Source organism: Typopeltis vanoorti, chromosome 5 (assembly GCF_054136105.1).
Source record: "Typopeltis vanoorti isolate ZY-2024b chromosome 5, IOZ_Tvanoo_1.0, whole genome shotgun sequence".
In the NCBI taxonomy this organism is placed as follows: domain Eukaryota; kingdom Metazoa; phylum Arthropoda; class Arachnida; order Uropygi; family Thelyphonidae; genus Typopeltis; species Typopeltis vanoorti.
In genome coordinates, this window is record NC_143553.1 from 163,528,857 (window position 1) to 163,545,794 (window position 16,938).

General features: G+C 35.0%; 1 protein-coding gene across 1 annotated transcript in view; it reads left to right on the forward strand.

The window, feature by feature from the left end:
- The window catches only part of LOC150107016 (cell adhesion molecule Dscam1-like), a 754,963-nt gene that overhangs the window by 708,428 nt on the left and 29,597 nt on the right, over nt 1–16,938 (forward strand). Inside the window, exon 28 of the mRNA XM_090393540.1 lies at nt 15,857–15,940. Coding sequence (XP_090249666.1) covers nt 15,857–15,867 — 11 coding nt within the window. The 3' untranslated portion in view covers nt 15,868–15,940. The remainder of the gene's footprint in view (nt 1–15,856; nt 15,941–16,938) is intronic.

A 16,938-nucleotide genomic window follows, 5' to 3' on the forward strand; every position in this document is an offset into this window, starting at 1 on the left:
TTTAATAGTAAGTAATTAATATAAAATACTAATTACTACTTTCAAATTAAAAAAAAACTAATTTCTTAGCAACTTATATAATGATTCTTTTTTTCAAACCTAAAGTTATGGTTATAATGAAACTGATTACCTTTCCTCTGCTAGACTACAGCTGTTATCTTCTTCCTGGCCACACATCATCTGATATGCTTCCTTCATCCCTGCACTTCTTCCATCCTTGACAGTATCTGTTGGCCTACATTTGTGACTTCATGCCCCATTACTTGCAGTTATGTTCTGAAACAGCTGTAGCTTGGCATAGGAAAGGTAATTATTAAAACTGAAATGAGTTTCTGTGAAGTTACTTTAAGCTTTTATTAAATATATTGATTATTTTTAAGAAATATTCCATTTTTCCACACTGACCTAGACCAGAACACTGACTAATTGAGTCACTTTAAACTAATTAATTTCTTAGTGACACATCAGTTTAACAGCCCCAAAATAAAATTTTTAACATGCTTTCTCTAAATTAATGGAGCTTTAAATGAAATTCAGTGGAAACTGCAGTTGTGGCTCTTGATTTTTTCTTATTTGCCATATTAATTTGAGAACTGAAGAAAATGAACATATTATAAATGGCATTTATGTGTATATATATATACAGGGTGTTTGGGATAAATTTGACATATTTATAATTAATTATATTTTTCCGTAAGTTACATGTATTAACACACACTTCTCTTCATTTAAAAGTTTGGACCCTTCTTCATTCATATACAAGATGTCAGAAAGGATGGATAGCTGGAACCCACCTGAATCATGGAAGAGAATAACTTGTATCATGATGATTCGTGCCCGCCATCAAAATAAGGATATTACGACTGCTGCCCAATGCTCCCTGAATACAGTAAAAACAATCAGGCATGAACTAGAGACTTGCAATGGTGACTACGAGGATGTAGCAAGAAGAAAGATCCCTAGCAGACGATCTGATTGCGTTCGTACAGCAGAATTCCTCGCAAATCTGCAGGAACAGGTGTTGAAGAACCCTGGCATTGGAATTCGGGCTTTGTTCGTGGAGTTGCTAACTGTAGTCAAGCCCTGGATAACAAGGGTAGCCAATGGTAGGCCGTATGTATGGCAGCAGGATTCGGCCCCTTGCCACACCTCTGGGAAAAGTCAAAAATGGTTGTCTGAAAATTTCTACGACTTCACCAGTCCAAATGTTTGGCCTCCAAACTCCCCAGACCTTAACCCCATGGATTATTTTGTATGGGGCGCAGTTGAAAAAGACACCAATCGCACTTCCAGTAATACAAAAGCCCAGTTAATGGATAAAATTAAAACAGTTTTTGCGGCCCTTCCCAGGGAGACTGTAGCATCAGCTTGTTCGAGGTTCCGAAGCAGAATTGAAGCTGTGATCGATGCTAATGGTGGTTATTTTGAGTAAATCTTGTTGATAGTATTGTAATTAACTCTGCCTGTAATGTTTTTTTGTCAATTCATTAAATTTAATAGATACAAAGAAGATTTTCTTTTTCCTTACGAAACTGTCAAATTTATCCCGAACACCCTGTATATGAAAGAATTACAAAAAATATTAATAGGTTATATTATTATTACTAATACTACACAGGCATCTCCATAGGTCTGCACACCTTTACTAATCATGGTGTTACACAACTGCTAGGGATGACTCTTAGCTCTTCCCCTTTTCCTCCTGGGGCACCTGTCCATGGTGGAGGGAACCTCCTAGTGATGGTACTGGCCTTTTTCATTCTTCCTCTTTGGTTTTCTTCCCATATTCTTCACTCTACTTTTCCTAAGTCTTTATTATTATTATCCTTTCTTCTAGACCAGTATTACTGGGATCCAATGCCCTGCTGCCATGTTTGCTGTTCAGTATGACCTGTGAACATCTGGAAAGAGGGATCCTGGTGGTCTTGCACTATGTTGGCTTTCTACTTCGACAAGACAGATGGTTCTGGATGGCCCATCTAGGATCAATCAGCTATTGGACTTGCCCGCAAAGGTCAACAGTATTACAGTAGGTCTCTTATTCTCTGAATAGGACTCGAGGCTTGTTGTGCTGGTATAGCATCTAGGGTAACCCTGGCATTCTACTCCTGAGTGCAGCCATTGCTTGCTGGTCAGTGGGTGTCCATGTGTGACTTCATGGTGGATGAGGAGCTCTGGTGCCAAACAAAAAATTATTCTTCAGATATTTCAGGGCACCTAACATGGTCCCAACCAAGTACTGATACTGTAGATATATTTGATAACAGAAACCAGAAACAAAAGGCATGTAATACCACTATAAATGTACCAATGTTTCTGATCACCCATACAACAGGTGAAAAGCCAATAGGGAAAATGTTGCACTTCTTTATGAGACGTTTTCTTTGAATTTTATTGGACCATGATTTTTTATATAAATATATGTATATTATCCATTTCAAGGGATACAGACAGCTGTATAAAACAAACCACTTGATAGAATGACTTGCAATTCACATGGATGCTTATGAGAGATGTACCAACTTAGAAAAAAAAATCGTGCTGATAGTGTTGCCATCTGTGGTCGGGGCTGAGAACTTTTCAGACCATCCTCGTATCAAGATTTTTACCAGAAATACATCTTTCTGTTTCTGTCTGCAGAAACATATTTAAAACCCAATGAAGATCTTATGGAATTTCACTTTTGTTCATAGGACAGAAATGGAGATATTCCTCTTCATGGTGGTGTAGCTTTTCTAGTTGACAATTATACTTCTTTCTATCATGTGTAGCTTAATACTGCTCTGGAAGTAGTAATGATTCTCTATCCATGGGATTTCTTATTACAGTATGCTCCATATATTTACCATGAGATTATGAGTTAAGTGAGATTGAACTTGATAATCTTATACTGTGATTGCATCTGCCCATACTTCTTATAGGTGACTTGAATGGACACAACACTCGGTGGAGTAGTGCCAATATGAATGGAAAAGGTCATATCATTGAGCAAATGTTTGACAATCTTGACCTCTCCCTTCTTAATAATAGAGTAAATACGTAAATACCTTTGTCCATATGCCTACCTGCTCATATTCTGCAATAGATCTTGTAATCTACTCCCCCTGCTATTTTTCCACTGCTCCTGTGGAATGTCGAATAGAACATCCATGTAAGTGATCATTTTCCTGTCATTTGTACTATGTCTTCACAGAAACCAATATTCTCTTACACAGATGCTCATGTGTAAAATGGACCAGGCTGACTGGAATACTGTTTCCACTCATAAAACATTTACTACTGAAGCAGACATTCAAACACCTATCAGTAACAGTGAAGTATGTAACAGATATTATTATTCTGATAGCAACAACAGCAATTCCAAAAATATCTCAATTTGCACTCTATCCAAAGCCCTGGTGGAACCCAGAGTGTCAAGCTGCAAAAAATGATCAAGACAGAGTATGGGGTACATTTCATAGATACCACCCCACATCAAACTTAATAGCTTTTGAATGTGTTTGTACCAAAGCATGTTATGTGAGATATCAAAGTCAAAAACAATCTTGGATCATATTACATCGTCAATTAATCAAACTACCAGTGCGAAAATTGTATGGGATAAAATCCAGAAAATAAAAGGTAGATACAGAACACAATGTATATGTCTGTCTTGGAACATAATGGATGCATTGGTGATCCCAAAGCTGTTGCAGACGACACTTTGAGAGAAACTTTTGCCAAAATCTCTGCAACAGTTTCATATACCAATGAGCTAGAGCCATACGATCATCCATTCGAACTAAAAAAAAAAAAAGAGAGATGACAAAACATCTTCCATCATCCATTTTAGAAATTATGGACTTTACAACCATGTTATAAATAACTCTTTTAATTTACCGATGTTTCGATCTTCATATTAAGATCGTCATCTGGAGCATATACAAATATACAGGACAAGCTGAGTTACATTACATACAGTAAGCTAGAGAAAGAACGATTTGATCACAGGTTATTCTACTGGCAGACCTCTAGTGGGAAAAAAAAAATTACAAATAATTAATTATTTAGAAACTACATCAAGCTAAATTCTATTTATGATAACATGAACAAACGTTCTTTCTTATAGATAGTTTTCTTTCAGTAACAATGATGTCCTATTTTTAGCATTACAATTATTATTTTTGATTTAGGATCCTGGATTATCTACAGTCCTGTTTATAGTTACTCTTAGAGAGGAAGATTCTGTGGGTTATGTGCCTTCCATATGTTTAGGATTTTCTTAAATGTTTGGGACTTCTAAAAAACAGGGCTTTGAAGATTTGCTCCAATGAACATGCACTAAAAGACGAATTTAAAGTTATCAGCAATACTTTTCTAAAAAATGGTTTCAGCCAAAACACTATTAACAAAATTCTCTACAAGACCTCAATAAAAAACAAAGATAAACCAGACTACAATAAAATTATAACCATTCCTTACATTAAAGGGACATCAGATAAAATAAACAGAATACTACAAAAATATTATAGAACCTCAAAGCCACCTTTAAACCTCCTGCAAAATTAAAAAGCTTACTCAGCTCGTCCAAAGACCAACTCCCTCCGCTGGCACACCCTGGAGTTTACTGTATTTATTGCACCTGTAACATACCGTATATAGGGGAAACAGGACACACAATTCCTATCAGACAAAAAGAACATAAACGACACATTAAATATAATAACTATGGTGAAGCTGTCCTTGCTGATCCTGCCCTGAATACCTTACATAGAATTGACTGGAAAAGCACCAGTTGTTTACATCACACCAAAACATGGTATGAATACAAATTTAAGGAAGCCTGTGAGATTATTATCAACCACCCCAATCTGAACAATGATGGTCTAAAAATCCCAAAGATATGGAAGGCACATATTCGACCCATGGAACCTTCCTCTCTAAGAGTAACTATAAACAGGACTGTAGATAATTCAGGATCCTAAATCAAAAATAATAATTGTAATGCTAAAAATAGGACATCATTGTTACTGAAAGAAAACTATTTATAAGAAAGAATGTTTGCTCATGTTATCATAAATAGAATTTAGCTTGATGTATTTTCTAAATAATTAATTATTTGTATTTTTTTTTCACTAGAGGTCATGCCAGTAGAATAATAACCTGTGGTCAAATTATTGTTTCTCTAGCTTACTGTATATAATGTAACTCAGCTTGTCCTGTATATTTTTATATGCTCCAGATGATGATCTTAATATGAAGATCGAAACGTCGGGAAATTAAAAGAGTTATTTATAACACGGCTGTAAAGTCCATAATTTCTAAAATGATTGCTGATCACCGTGTAACACTAAAAGAAAGGATCTTCCATCATCATCATCCTTCTCTTACAACATAACAGAATACTTACAGAGGAAGAGCGTCTGGATTTTTGGCATAAGTCAGTTTTCATTGCCACCCCAAAACCAGCAAAGGATCCAACACAAGCAAATAATTATCATTGTATTGCTCTGACCAACTTTTTCCAATATTTTTGTAAGATATTGAAAGAAATGGTTAATGGTCAAACTTTTCTGGTATTTTGAATGCAGTGAGCTCTCCAATATACAATGTGGTTTTTCTACACATCCTTCAACTTTGGACCATTTAGTCATTTAGAAAGCTTTCAAACAGATGCATTTTTGAAACAAGACTATCTGGTTTCAGTATTCTTTGACATGGAAAAGCTTTCACACAGCCTGAAGATATGGCATATTAAAAGACCTCTTTAACATAGCCTGTGTCTCTGTTTAGTCGAATCTTCCATGTCCGAGTGTGAAGTACACAATCTCAGCCATATCATCAAAAACAGAATGTACCCCATGGCTATGTCTTAAGTGTGACACTCTTTGCTGTCAAAGTCACTGAACAACTCCCTCTCACTTTAGGCATTGCTCTATATTATTATTATTATTACTTGACACTTCCAAGGAGTCCTAAGACTCATCAAGACTCATCACCCATTCAGCAGAGGAGAGAGTGCACAGAAAACTTGCATTCCATGCACACATTCATTAACTAAGAAAAAAGTGCAAGCAGCATTAAATCCCCTTTGCACTCTCTCCTCTGCTGAATGGGTGCAGATCAATCTTCTTTGCTTTGTCTTTATCATGCACATATAAATTGAAAGCTTGATTATGGGTCTCTTTCATTCTGCATGGCAGAGTAGCTTGCGATGGTTGGATCCCATCCATCATCAGGATACATGGATAGCTACTGGTACCTTTCACACATCACATGCTCAAAGTCTTTATGTTAAAGCAAATGAACCAGCTTTATCATTTAGAGAGAAACAGTTGTCTCTTATCTATGCCCTAAAAATAAAGTCTCTTCCAGAGCATGCTACTACATGGACTAGTATCTTTTCTCTGCATTGGTAAGGCTCAGTATCACATGCATCAGACTACCATACATCCGTTTGATATGCATGTTAAAGAGATTATGCAAGCTATTGGTATGAATGCTGACAACATTACCTGCACCAAACATAACAGCATTACATTCTTCCATAGCAAGTTTGCACTCCATCCTACAAGCTTTTGCTTTTTCGACTTGAGAAGTTTCATACTCCGTCATCTGTCTACTGCAATTATTTTAATGCACACAGAGCAGCCAACTCTGATTTCTTGGCCATCTAAGCTGATGGTTCAAGATCTGAGACTTGCTAGTTGTGCTGCTGTGTTTCCTGCCATTACTATATCCAATCAGATCCTACTTGACTGTAATAATTATACAGCAGAGTTACATGCTGTTTAGTTTGAACTTGTGAATATAAAATTATATTGCCAGCCTGGTTAGCCGAGTGGTTAGCATATCCGGTCTCCAGCCAAAAGGCTGCCGGTTTGAATCCCACTGTGGGCATGGATATTTGTGATTGTCTGCAGAAATACTAGTGGTGGTGGTGGTGGTGGTAGGCATAGATTGCATTGTAGAGTATGTGTCCTCCCTTAATGAGTCTACAATAGTAATAAAAGTAAATCACTACCAAGGGTGGGCTATTTATACAGACTCATTAAGTTTTTTACATCCAGTGCTTTGTGAGGTTTTGCAACTGTTGTACAAAATGAAGACCCTTAATTTTGATGTTCGGTTGTGCTGGATTGCCAGCTACATTGTAATTAAGAGAAATAAGACTGAGATGCAGCTGCTAGATCAGCTCATACTCGTTTTTGACGTACTGTTTGACAGTTCCATATACAGACTATGGGCTGTTTATAAGATCAGAACTAATTACCCGATGGTAGTCATTATGTCAGAAAGCACTGACAAACAAATTGCATGAGATTAAGCTTGAAATAAACATTGGTAGTCTAGTCAATGTAGAAACAAAAAAAAAAAAGAAGGAAGTTGTTTTTGTTAGGATCTTCATAGGTCACAGTCATCTTACACATTATTATTTACTGAGGGATGATTGATCTGCTTTCGTGTGGAAAATGCAATGTACATCTCACCATTTGTACCTATACTTCACATGAGAGAAGAATGGATTTTTACTTAGATGGGCTCAGCCATATTACATTCAAGAAGATGTTATCAAATTGCATGATGTTTTTAACTTTTTACAAATAATTAATGTATACAAACACGTATCATTATAACTTCTAGTTACATGTAGATACTGCATTGCTTAATTTTTTTTTGTATATAAAATATTTATATTATGATTATTTATTAATACCTTATATACTGCTGTAACTTTTATATGTTTACAGTATGACCTTTGCTGGCCTTGCACCAATAAACCATAAATCAACCAACCAATCTTTCTCTCACTTTCTCTCTACTCATCATGTATTGAAAATTTTCTTTTGTATCTATCATGTTTCCTCTTTTCTGCCCCTTAACTTCACTGCAAACAAATTACATGAGATTAAGCCTGAAATAAACACTGGTAATCTAGTCACTCAACTAAACTTTGCAACCAACACACCTTCAATCTGTCTTCATAAGAGCATTCCATATATCTGTCACTAGCTTGATCACTTGTTTCTGGATCCTCTACACCACCAGTAGTCAAAATGCAGCCATGTCATAACATTAGAAAGAGAGATAATAGCCTCCCTGTTTTTATTTATCAGTATAATTTTCAACATCCAAGTAATCCTTTGAGCTGTTTTGCCGACTTTTGCAATATATCCTCTGAACAACTCCCTGTCTACCATCATCCCATATCCCTAGGCCCATCAATTTCTTGCAGTCCAACACTATCATGTTAATGCAGTTCAACATTATCATAGTATGAAATTACAGTTCTCACACTGCCAATTTATTTAAATCATCCTACATGATCTCTGTCATCTCCTTTATTAACTAGTGATCTCCCCCAGTTTTGTATCATCAGCAGAGAACTAAATATTCCCCCTTAAATCATTCCTTGTATCATTAATATACAAATTAATAATAATATTTTACTGTCATGGTATCTCCTACATCCCTTGAGGGTGCATATCAAGAAATTATTGAAGTTGATGATGATTTTGCCAATAAAAGCCATGTTATTATGCAGAAAACAAGTTATAATTATACATGTAGAAATTGATGTCAATAATTATTCATAACAGGGCTTCACAATATAAGCATTGATTAATTCATTCATTGAACTTGCTATTGTTTAGCTAGTTTTTCAAGGTTGTTCTGTAAACTAAGTACTCAACACAACTACACATAAACTGGAGAGGAATCTTTATATGCGTTTTTTCAATTGAGGGTAAGCTAGCCAATCTCATACAGAGGTAGTAGGGTTTCCCTCCCGAAAACTCAGGTTTTTCATTCCGCATACAGACAAATCGGCCTTGGGAACACATGCAATTTACAGACAAAAAAATACTAGGGTGGTGGGCAGTAGATGGTGTTGGTGTAGGTGATGATTGTAGTGGCAGTTCACCATAGTTGGTGGACCACATGGAGATGGAGTTGTATAGTAGGTGCCCTCCCTCTTTGGGCTCCTTGGAGGTGTCACATAATAATAATAATAATAATAAACCAACAGTTTGCTGTATTATGTAGATGGTATGTTTATTATTTGTGTTTTTACTTACAATATTCATAGTATGTTTACTATTTGTGTGTTTACTTACAACATTCAAAACACTTCACTATGGAAAAAATCAACTATTAATCAATTAATAACTTAACACGTATAAAACCAACAGTAATAACTTTAATGGATTAAAGGTACAAATATTTCATACTGAAAGTAACAGTACATCATCAGTGTAGAACAAATAGTTAAAGGAATGGAATACAAAGTACATTACAGTCGGTGGATCACCAATTAAATTGTTGCCACGTGCCAGAAGATTAAAATAATATTAAATAATTCTTTAAAGATAATTATTTCATTGATGGTTGCATAAGATAAGAATCTCCCAAACTTTTGGGAGAGAGAGACAGTCATTTTGATTCAAATTTGGTCAATGCAAAAGGGCTTTGCAACTTTCTTTAAAAAGGCGTTCATATTTAAATCTGCATCTTTGGAGCAGACAAGCTTTATCCCACTGGATATTATGATTAGTGTCAATGCTATGTTGTGCTAGACCAGACTTATGAGGTGTCATGTATTCGATATAATACTGATGTTCCTTCATTCTTTTTTCCACAGAACGGTCTTCACATGCATTCAATTCACCATGGAAAAAGAAAATTCTGGTAGTTTACCATTCTTGAACATCCTCTGGTACTTTGTCTACAAGTGTCTATCGAAACCTACCTTTATTGGCAGATACATTCATCAAAAGTCTGCTCATAACACCTCTCAAAAAATCGGCATTATCAAATCTTTAATTAATAGAGCACATAAAGTGTGCTCCTCTCCTTTAAACTTGCAACAAGAACTTTTCACTATAAAAAAGTTAATAGAATCTAATGGTTACAACCGTAATCAAATCAGCAGATAATTGACTCCTATGTCCCAACACCTCAGGATTCTTCAGCAGAGTTCCAATCCCTTGCATTTCAGGCATCTCAGAACCTATTGGCAGAATTTTGAAGAAGTATCATCTTATTCCCACATATTTTCCCATCAACAAAATTTCTCACTTTTTGCCATCTACAAAAGACAAACTGGCACCTCTATCATTGGCTGGTGTTTACCAGATACTGTAACTAATTTGGACAAACAGGCCATTCTCTGGAAAAAAGAATGAAGGAACATCAGTATTATATTCTAATCATAATATCCAGTGGGATAAAGCTTGTCTGTTCCACAGATGGAGGTTTAAATATGAACGCTTTTTAAAGAAAGTTGCGAAGCCCTTTTGCATCGACCGAATTTGAATCACAATTTGAATCGAAATGACTTTGAGAGATTCTTATCTTATGCAACCATCAATGAAATAATTATCTTTAAAGAAATATTTAATATTATTTTAATTAATCTTCTGGTACGTGGCAACAATTTAATTGGTGATCCACCGACTGTTATGTACTTTGTATTCCATTCCTTTAACTGTTTGTTCTACACTGATGATGTACTATTACTTTCAGTATGAAATATTTGTACCTTTAATCCATTAAAGTTATTACTGTTGGTTTTATACGTGTTAAGTTATTAATTTATTATGCCACAGGTACCTCTAAAGATTAAATTATTAATCATTTCTACATTCTAGACACACTAATGAAATGACTACTAAATGGTTCATTATCCTTCTCTATTTATAGGCAATCTCACACATGAGAAGGCAGTACTTACATAATTAATTCCACTACCTATTCCAACAGTATGGCATCCTCAAAACACATCCTCACAGGGCCAGGGCTATTTGTTTGAATAACACAGTCCTGGGAACTTAACTTGGGCACCTTAGCAACACTTTTTTTGCCAGTGGCTACAATTCCCATAAAATAAACAAAATACTGCATGCTCCATCCCTCCTGCAACTAACACACATGATCACAACAAAACTATTCCCATACCTAATGATCAGGGTACATCTGAAAAGCTAGGTAATGTTCTCCACAAATGTAATCTACATACCGCATTTAAACCACACATTCAGCTGGTTACTTCCATTCATTCTTTCTCCCAAGGATCAACTTCGTGGTGTTGCAAATCCTGGAATGTATAAAGTTCCCTCTAATTTAACTCACTTTGAATAGACTGGTAGATCTTTTAAAAAAACATCTTGAAGAATACAAGAACTACATCTGTGACCATCTGTATGGCAAGTAAGGACTGGCACATGATGCTCTGGGAAATTCTACACATGGAAGTCCTCTTCCATTGATGAAGGAAGAGAGCTGTGCTACATAGAAGTTGTTACAGGTCTGAGAGACTGTTTTTTGAATCAGCATCAGCTATGAAGCACTCCACTAACCTCAACAAGTATAGCTGCATTAAATTTTCAAAAATCTGATCATTCCAAGACCATATTTTGTACAAACTTCTATAAATGAACTTCACTGTTATTGGACCTTTAGAAGATGCTTTGGTAGGACATTAGTAGCATTAATTACTTTTCAGTTACAATTTGAATTGTTTCCATAATGTTCTAATTGAACTGTACTTCATCGCAAAACTCAGTTGTAATTGAAACGTACCAGTTATCATTCATGTCCTTATGCTACTGAATAGAAAACCAGCAAAATTTTAGTAGGTTCAATAAATTATTGTTTTTTTTATCTTTTGGTATTTATATTATAAATATCTTTTGGTATTTATGTTATATTACAAACTTCTATAAATGAACTTCACTGTTATTGGACCTTTAGAAGATGCCTTGGTAGGACATTAGTAGCATTAATTACTTTTCAGTTACAATTTGAATTGTTTCCATAATGTTCTAATTGAACTGTACTTCATCGCAAAACTCAGTTGTAATTGAAATGTACCAGTTATCATTCATGTCCTTATGCTGCTGAATAGAAAACCAGCAAAATTTTAGTAGGTTCAATAAATTATTGTTTTTTTTATCTTTTGGTATTTATATTATAAATATCTTTTGGTATTTATGTTATATTACAAACTTCTATAAATGAACTTCACTGTTATTGGACCTTTAGAAGATGCCTTGGTAGGACATTAGTAGCATTAATTACTTTTCAGTTACAATTTGAATTGTTTCCATAATGTTCTAATTGAACTGTACTTCATCGCAAAACTCAGTTGTAATTGAAATGTACCAGTTATCATTCATGTCCTTATGCTGCTGAATAGAAAACCAGCAAAATTTTAGTAGGTTCAATAAATTGTTTTTTTTTTCTTTTGGTATTTATATTATAAAGCACTGCTGCTGTGAACAAATTAGTATAATTTCAAATTGTTTTGCCAGTAAAAAATTTGATTAAAAAGACACTCAATCCTTACATTGTACCAAAACATGGTACAAAAGGAAATTTGAAGATGATGAAGTGAGATCCATTATCTCAGTCTCAACAAGAATGATGGAATTAACAATTCCAAAATTCTAGATGGCCCATCTGCTATTCATATTCTTTTTCTTCTTTAGTCTCTTTCCATCAACTGATTGAGGCCTGCCCCTTAATTTTCCAGTTCTGTCTATCTTTAGCCAATGTCCACCATCTTATGATCTCTGTAGATCATCCCTTCATCTTGTTCGCTGGTGATCTTGGTATCCACTCAGTGCTTAATTTCATCTACCTTTCATCTGGCAATCTACTAATATAGCTAGCCCATCTCCATTTACATGCTTTACAACACACTTCACAATATCTTCTACTCTGGTCATCTCTCTCTAATTCTAGTATTTCTTATTCTGTCCCTTTTTGTTATGTGGAGCATTCTTCTCTCCAAGGCTCTTTGGGCCATATATAACCTGTCTTTCAGTTTTTTTGAGGTGTTGCCCATGTTTCACTTCAATAGGTAAACACTGGAATAGTGCATATATTAAAAAGCTTTCTTTTTAGACATATATTATTATTATTATGTGACACCTCCAGGGAGTCCAAGACTCATCGAGGGAGGGCATCTCCTCTACAACTCCACCAAATACACCAACGCCATCTACCGCCAACAACCACCACTAATTTCACAGATAATCACAAGCATCCATGCCCATGGTAGAATTCGAGCCTGCAGCCTTTTGGCTGGAGAATGTGCTAACCACTCGGCCAACCAGGCTGGCATAGGTAAATATAGGTAAATCTCCTAACAGATAATCTTTATACAGCTAAAATGCTTCGTTTTCCTTGTGTCATTCTTCTGCTTATTTCTTTATCTTGTTTTTCCTTAAAACTAACTAACTGACCAAAGTAAATATAGTCCTCCACAATTTCAATATGATTATCTGCTAATTTTAGTTTATTTTGATCTGAATTTGTCGTCAGTTTGGGTTTTAGTTAGATTAGTATTTAAATTTTTTTCCTGCTTTCTCTATAAAGGTCATTTAGCATTTCCTGAGCTTCTTTTTTTATTTTTTTTGCTAAAAAAATAATGCAAAACATAAGTGATCGAGATTTTTTTCCATTGATGCTAATTCCATATTTTTCCTATGAGACATTCTCTAGACTTATTCTAATGTAGTAGAAAACAATTTGGGTGGTATAGGATCTCATTGCCTTACTCCTCTCCCAATACCAACTTTCTTTCCCTGATGTTGTAATTTTATACTAGTTATTGAGTTTTCATATACAATATTTTTTAATAATTGGATATGCTTTGTTGAGATGGCTTGTTGCTTTAAAGTGTTTATTATTTCTGACTAATATAGAAAATCAAAGGCCACCCACATAGCATTTGGGAATAGAACCACAGAAAAACAGGATTGTTATTATTATTAATAACACCACACCTCCACGGAGTCAAAAGACTCATTGCGTGAGGCAAACACTATTACACACAAAGCCCATCAAACCATGCTTTAAATTCATTCAATGTATCTGCATTCACCGCAGTGTCAGGCAATGCATCCCGCTCATTAACCACTCTCCATGCAAAGAATCTGCTCCTTATGCCCCTGCTCACATCTTCATTATACAGCTTCCAGGTATGTCCCCCTGTTCTATCCCCTTCTCCCATTCCATGAAAATGTCTTCCACATTAACCAACTTAAAGGTCTCAATCATATCCCCTCATGTTCCACTTGTTCACAAAGCTTTGCAAACTGCATTCCTCAATCTGTCCTCTTATCCCACATTCCAAAGACCAGTTATGACCTAAATCAATCTTCTCAGGACCATTTTCCAATGTATTCTCATCACCATGAAAACCAGGGACCAAATCTGTGCACAATCCATACATATGAGGCATGATCACAGCCTTATACATGGAACAAGATCTTTATTTTTGAACATTAAGATCATCCAAGTCATTGTCATAATCTGATATGATGTTTTCACAACTTGTGCAGTGTGACCTATGAACTTCAGATCATTGTCCACCACCCCTTCAATGTGTCTTATTTCCTCAGCTACCTCCAAAATTTCTCCACCAAGTGTATATTATGCATACCGTGGTTGCCTACCAAATTTTAGAGCCTTACACTTTGCAACACTGAATTGACAGTTCCATACTGTTGGAATTGTATGAGTATGTTCCATACGCATACAATTTATTCAAGTCCTCCTGTAAGACCGCAACATTTGCTTAATTTCTCATCACTCTCCCCATGTTAGCACCATCTGCAAACAATTGTATATCACCAGTTAAACCTATCCCAATATCATTTATATACAAATTAAGTAATAATAGTCCCAAAACTGAACCCTTCTGTACACCACTAGTAATTTTCCTGTTTCGAGATAATTCCCCACATACACAACTTGCTATTACCTATCTGATAGTCATTCCCCTTCAACTCACTAGTCTATCATCCACACCTATCTGCTTCAATTTAGAGACCAACTTGTGATGTGGCAATCTATCAATTGCCTTTCCAAAATCTAAGTATATGCATCTCCTTTGTCCAATACATTGGTCACATTGTTGTAGTACATTGGCAAGTTTGTAAAATATGACCTCTCTTTAATAAAGCCATGCTGACAAGCACAAAGATTGACTGTTATCAACTCACTTTTGTATCCTATCTCACACCAACTTCTCCAGTCCCTAACTACATTTCTAGATATACATATCGGCCTATAATTTGTTGCTTTAGCCTTATCACCACCTTTGTGAAGTGTAACAGTTTTGTTTTCCTTCTACTCCTTTGTGACTTGTGCTGTTTTCAAGACTCTTGTTAAACACATAAGCTAAGGTTGATCATAACTCCTTGAAACATTCCCTTAAGACATGTGGTGATATGTCATCAAATTCACCTTATTGACATCAGCCTTATTTATTTCCTCAAATACCTCATGGACTATTGCAAATTGGGTCAACTGGTCTTATTTCTGGAAAACATCCAGAAAAGAATAATTAAGGTTGCAGATTCTGAATGTTGGCTATGAGGAAAGGTTGACAAAATATAATTTGCAGAGGAGAGTCAGATGATATGATAGAAATTTTAAGTGGGTGAGGGGATTTTATGATTGATAGGAAGAGGTTATTAGTACAGGAGAGGAATATTATTATTTCTCAAGCATCACCATGGTTTCAAAGACTCCTTGTGGAACTCTAACCATTGTTCACACAGTACTTAACGTTACATTAAAGTCTATTCATCATACCTCTCTTTAAACTCATTCACTGACAAAGCACCCATGAAATGTGTATGGCATTATATATATATTGCTGATTGGATGAGATCTCTGGTGATAAATATGAAGGTCTGTTAATAATTATAGTAATATGCTGTACACAGAGAACAAAGAGCTGAATATTAATTTCTATTATCAACAATGTTTATTATCTTTTGGTGCTACAGTATATATTAAAGTGCAAAAAAAAAAAATTAAATTCTCTAAAGCATTTATTTATTATTATTTTTTTTTTTTTCAGAAATTTTATAGCAAAAGACAAAAGGAAACTAATCAAAGCCTTTGTGTTGCTTGCACAGAGTCGAGGAAAGAGCTGTATTTAGAGGTAAGGGAAATTGAATACAATTTAAAATTTACCATTTTAAATTGTATTCAATTTAATAAGGTAAAAGCAATAATTTCATTATTATTTTTACTTAAATTTCTGTTACAAAATAGAAATTTAAATTAAAAATTATAATGAAATTATTGTTATGAATTAAATTACTTAATTCTTTCCAGTCTGTCTCATTTATCAGTTACTATTATAAATTATCATTGTTACTGTTTATGGAAACATCAAAATGTGCAGTCCCTTAAGCTGTTTTTCATTTCACTAAAGTCTATTCATCATCTTCAGATGCTAATTTACAAGCTGCATTAGGAATTAGCCACATAGGAACTACAAGAGGCTGCTGTTTTGTACCAATTTTGGCAGTGAATAAATTAATCTAAATAAGCCAAATTTTGGTCAAGTTTTAAGCTGCATGTTTTAACTGTCTCTACAATGTTTATTAATAGTGTTGTGCATTTTTAATAGTGTAAATAAGTTGACATTCATAGTGTTTTATTCATTTTGTGTAGCTGTAAAATGGATACATTTCCAAGAAAGCATTCAAAAATATGTACACATCCATGATTCAGACAAATTGCCAATGAGCGTGGTGTTGGTTTGGGTACAGTTAGTTAATGTGATTTTAAAGAGTTTTAGGGAGACAGGTACCTTTTCTCCTGACAGAAAAGAAAAATGTGGGTGAAAAAGGAAAACTACACTTACTCAAGAACATTTACTAGAATGAAAAGCAAAATGAATCCAAGATTGTCAGCTGTAGACTTAAATAAAGACTTGGCAGCTAGTGAGATTAATGTTTCTGACATTACAGTCTGTCAAAGATTGTTGGAAGCAGGGAGGACTGCCCACAGACCAAAAAAACCAAAAAAGATAAACTGGTGATGAAGGCTATACAGAAAAAGATGTTCCAGTGGGTAAAAGTAAAGATTGGACTGTTGAGAAGCAGAAGGTCACATTCTCAGATGAAAAACATTTCTTTGTCTAAAGAGAGC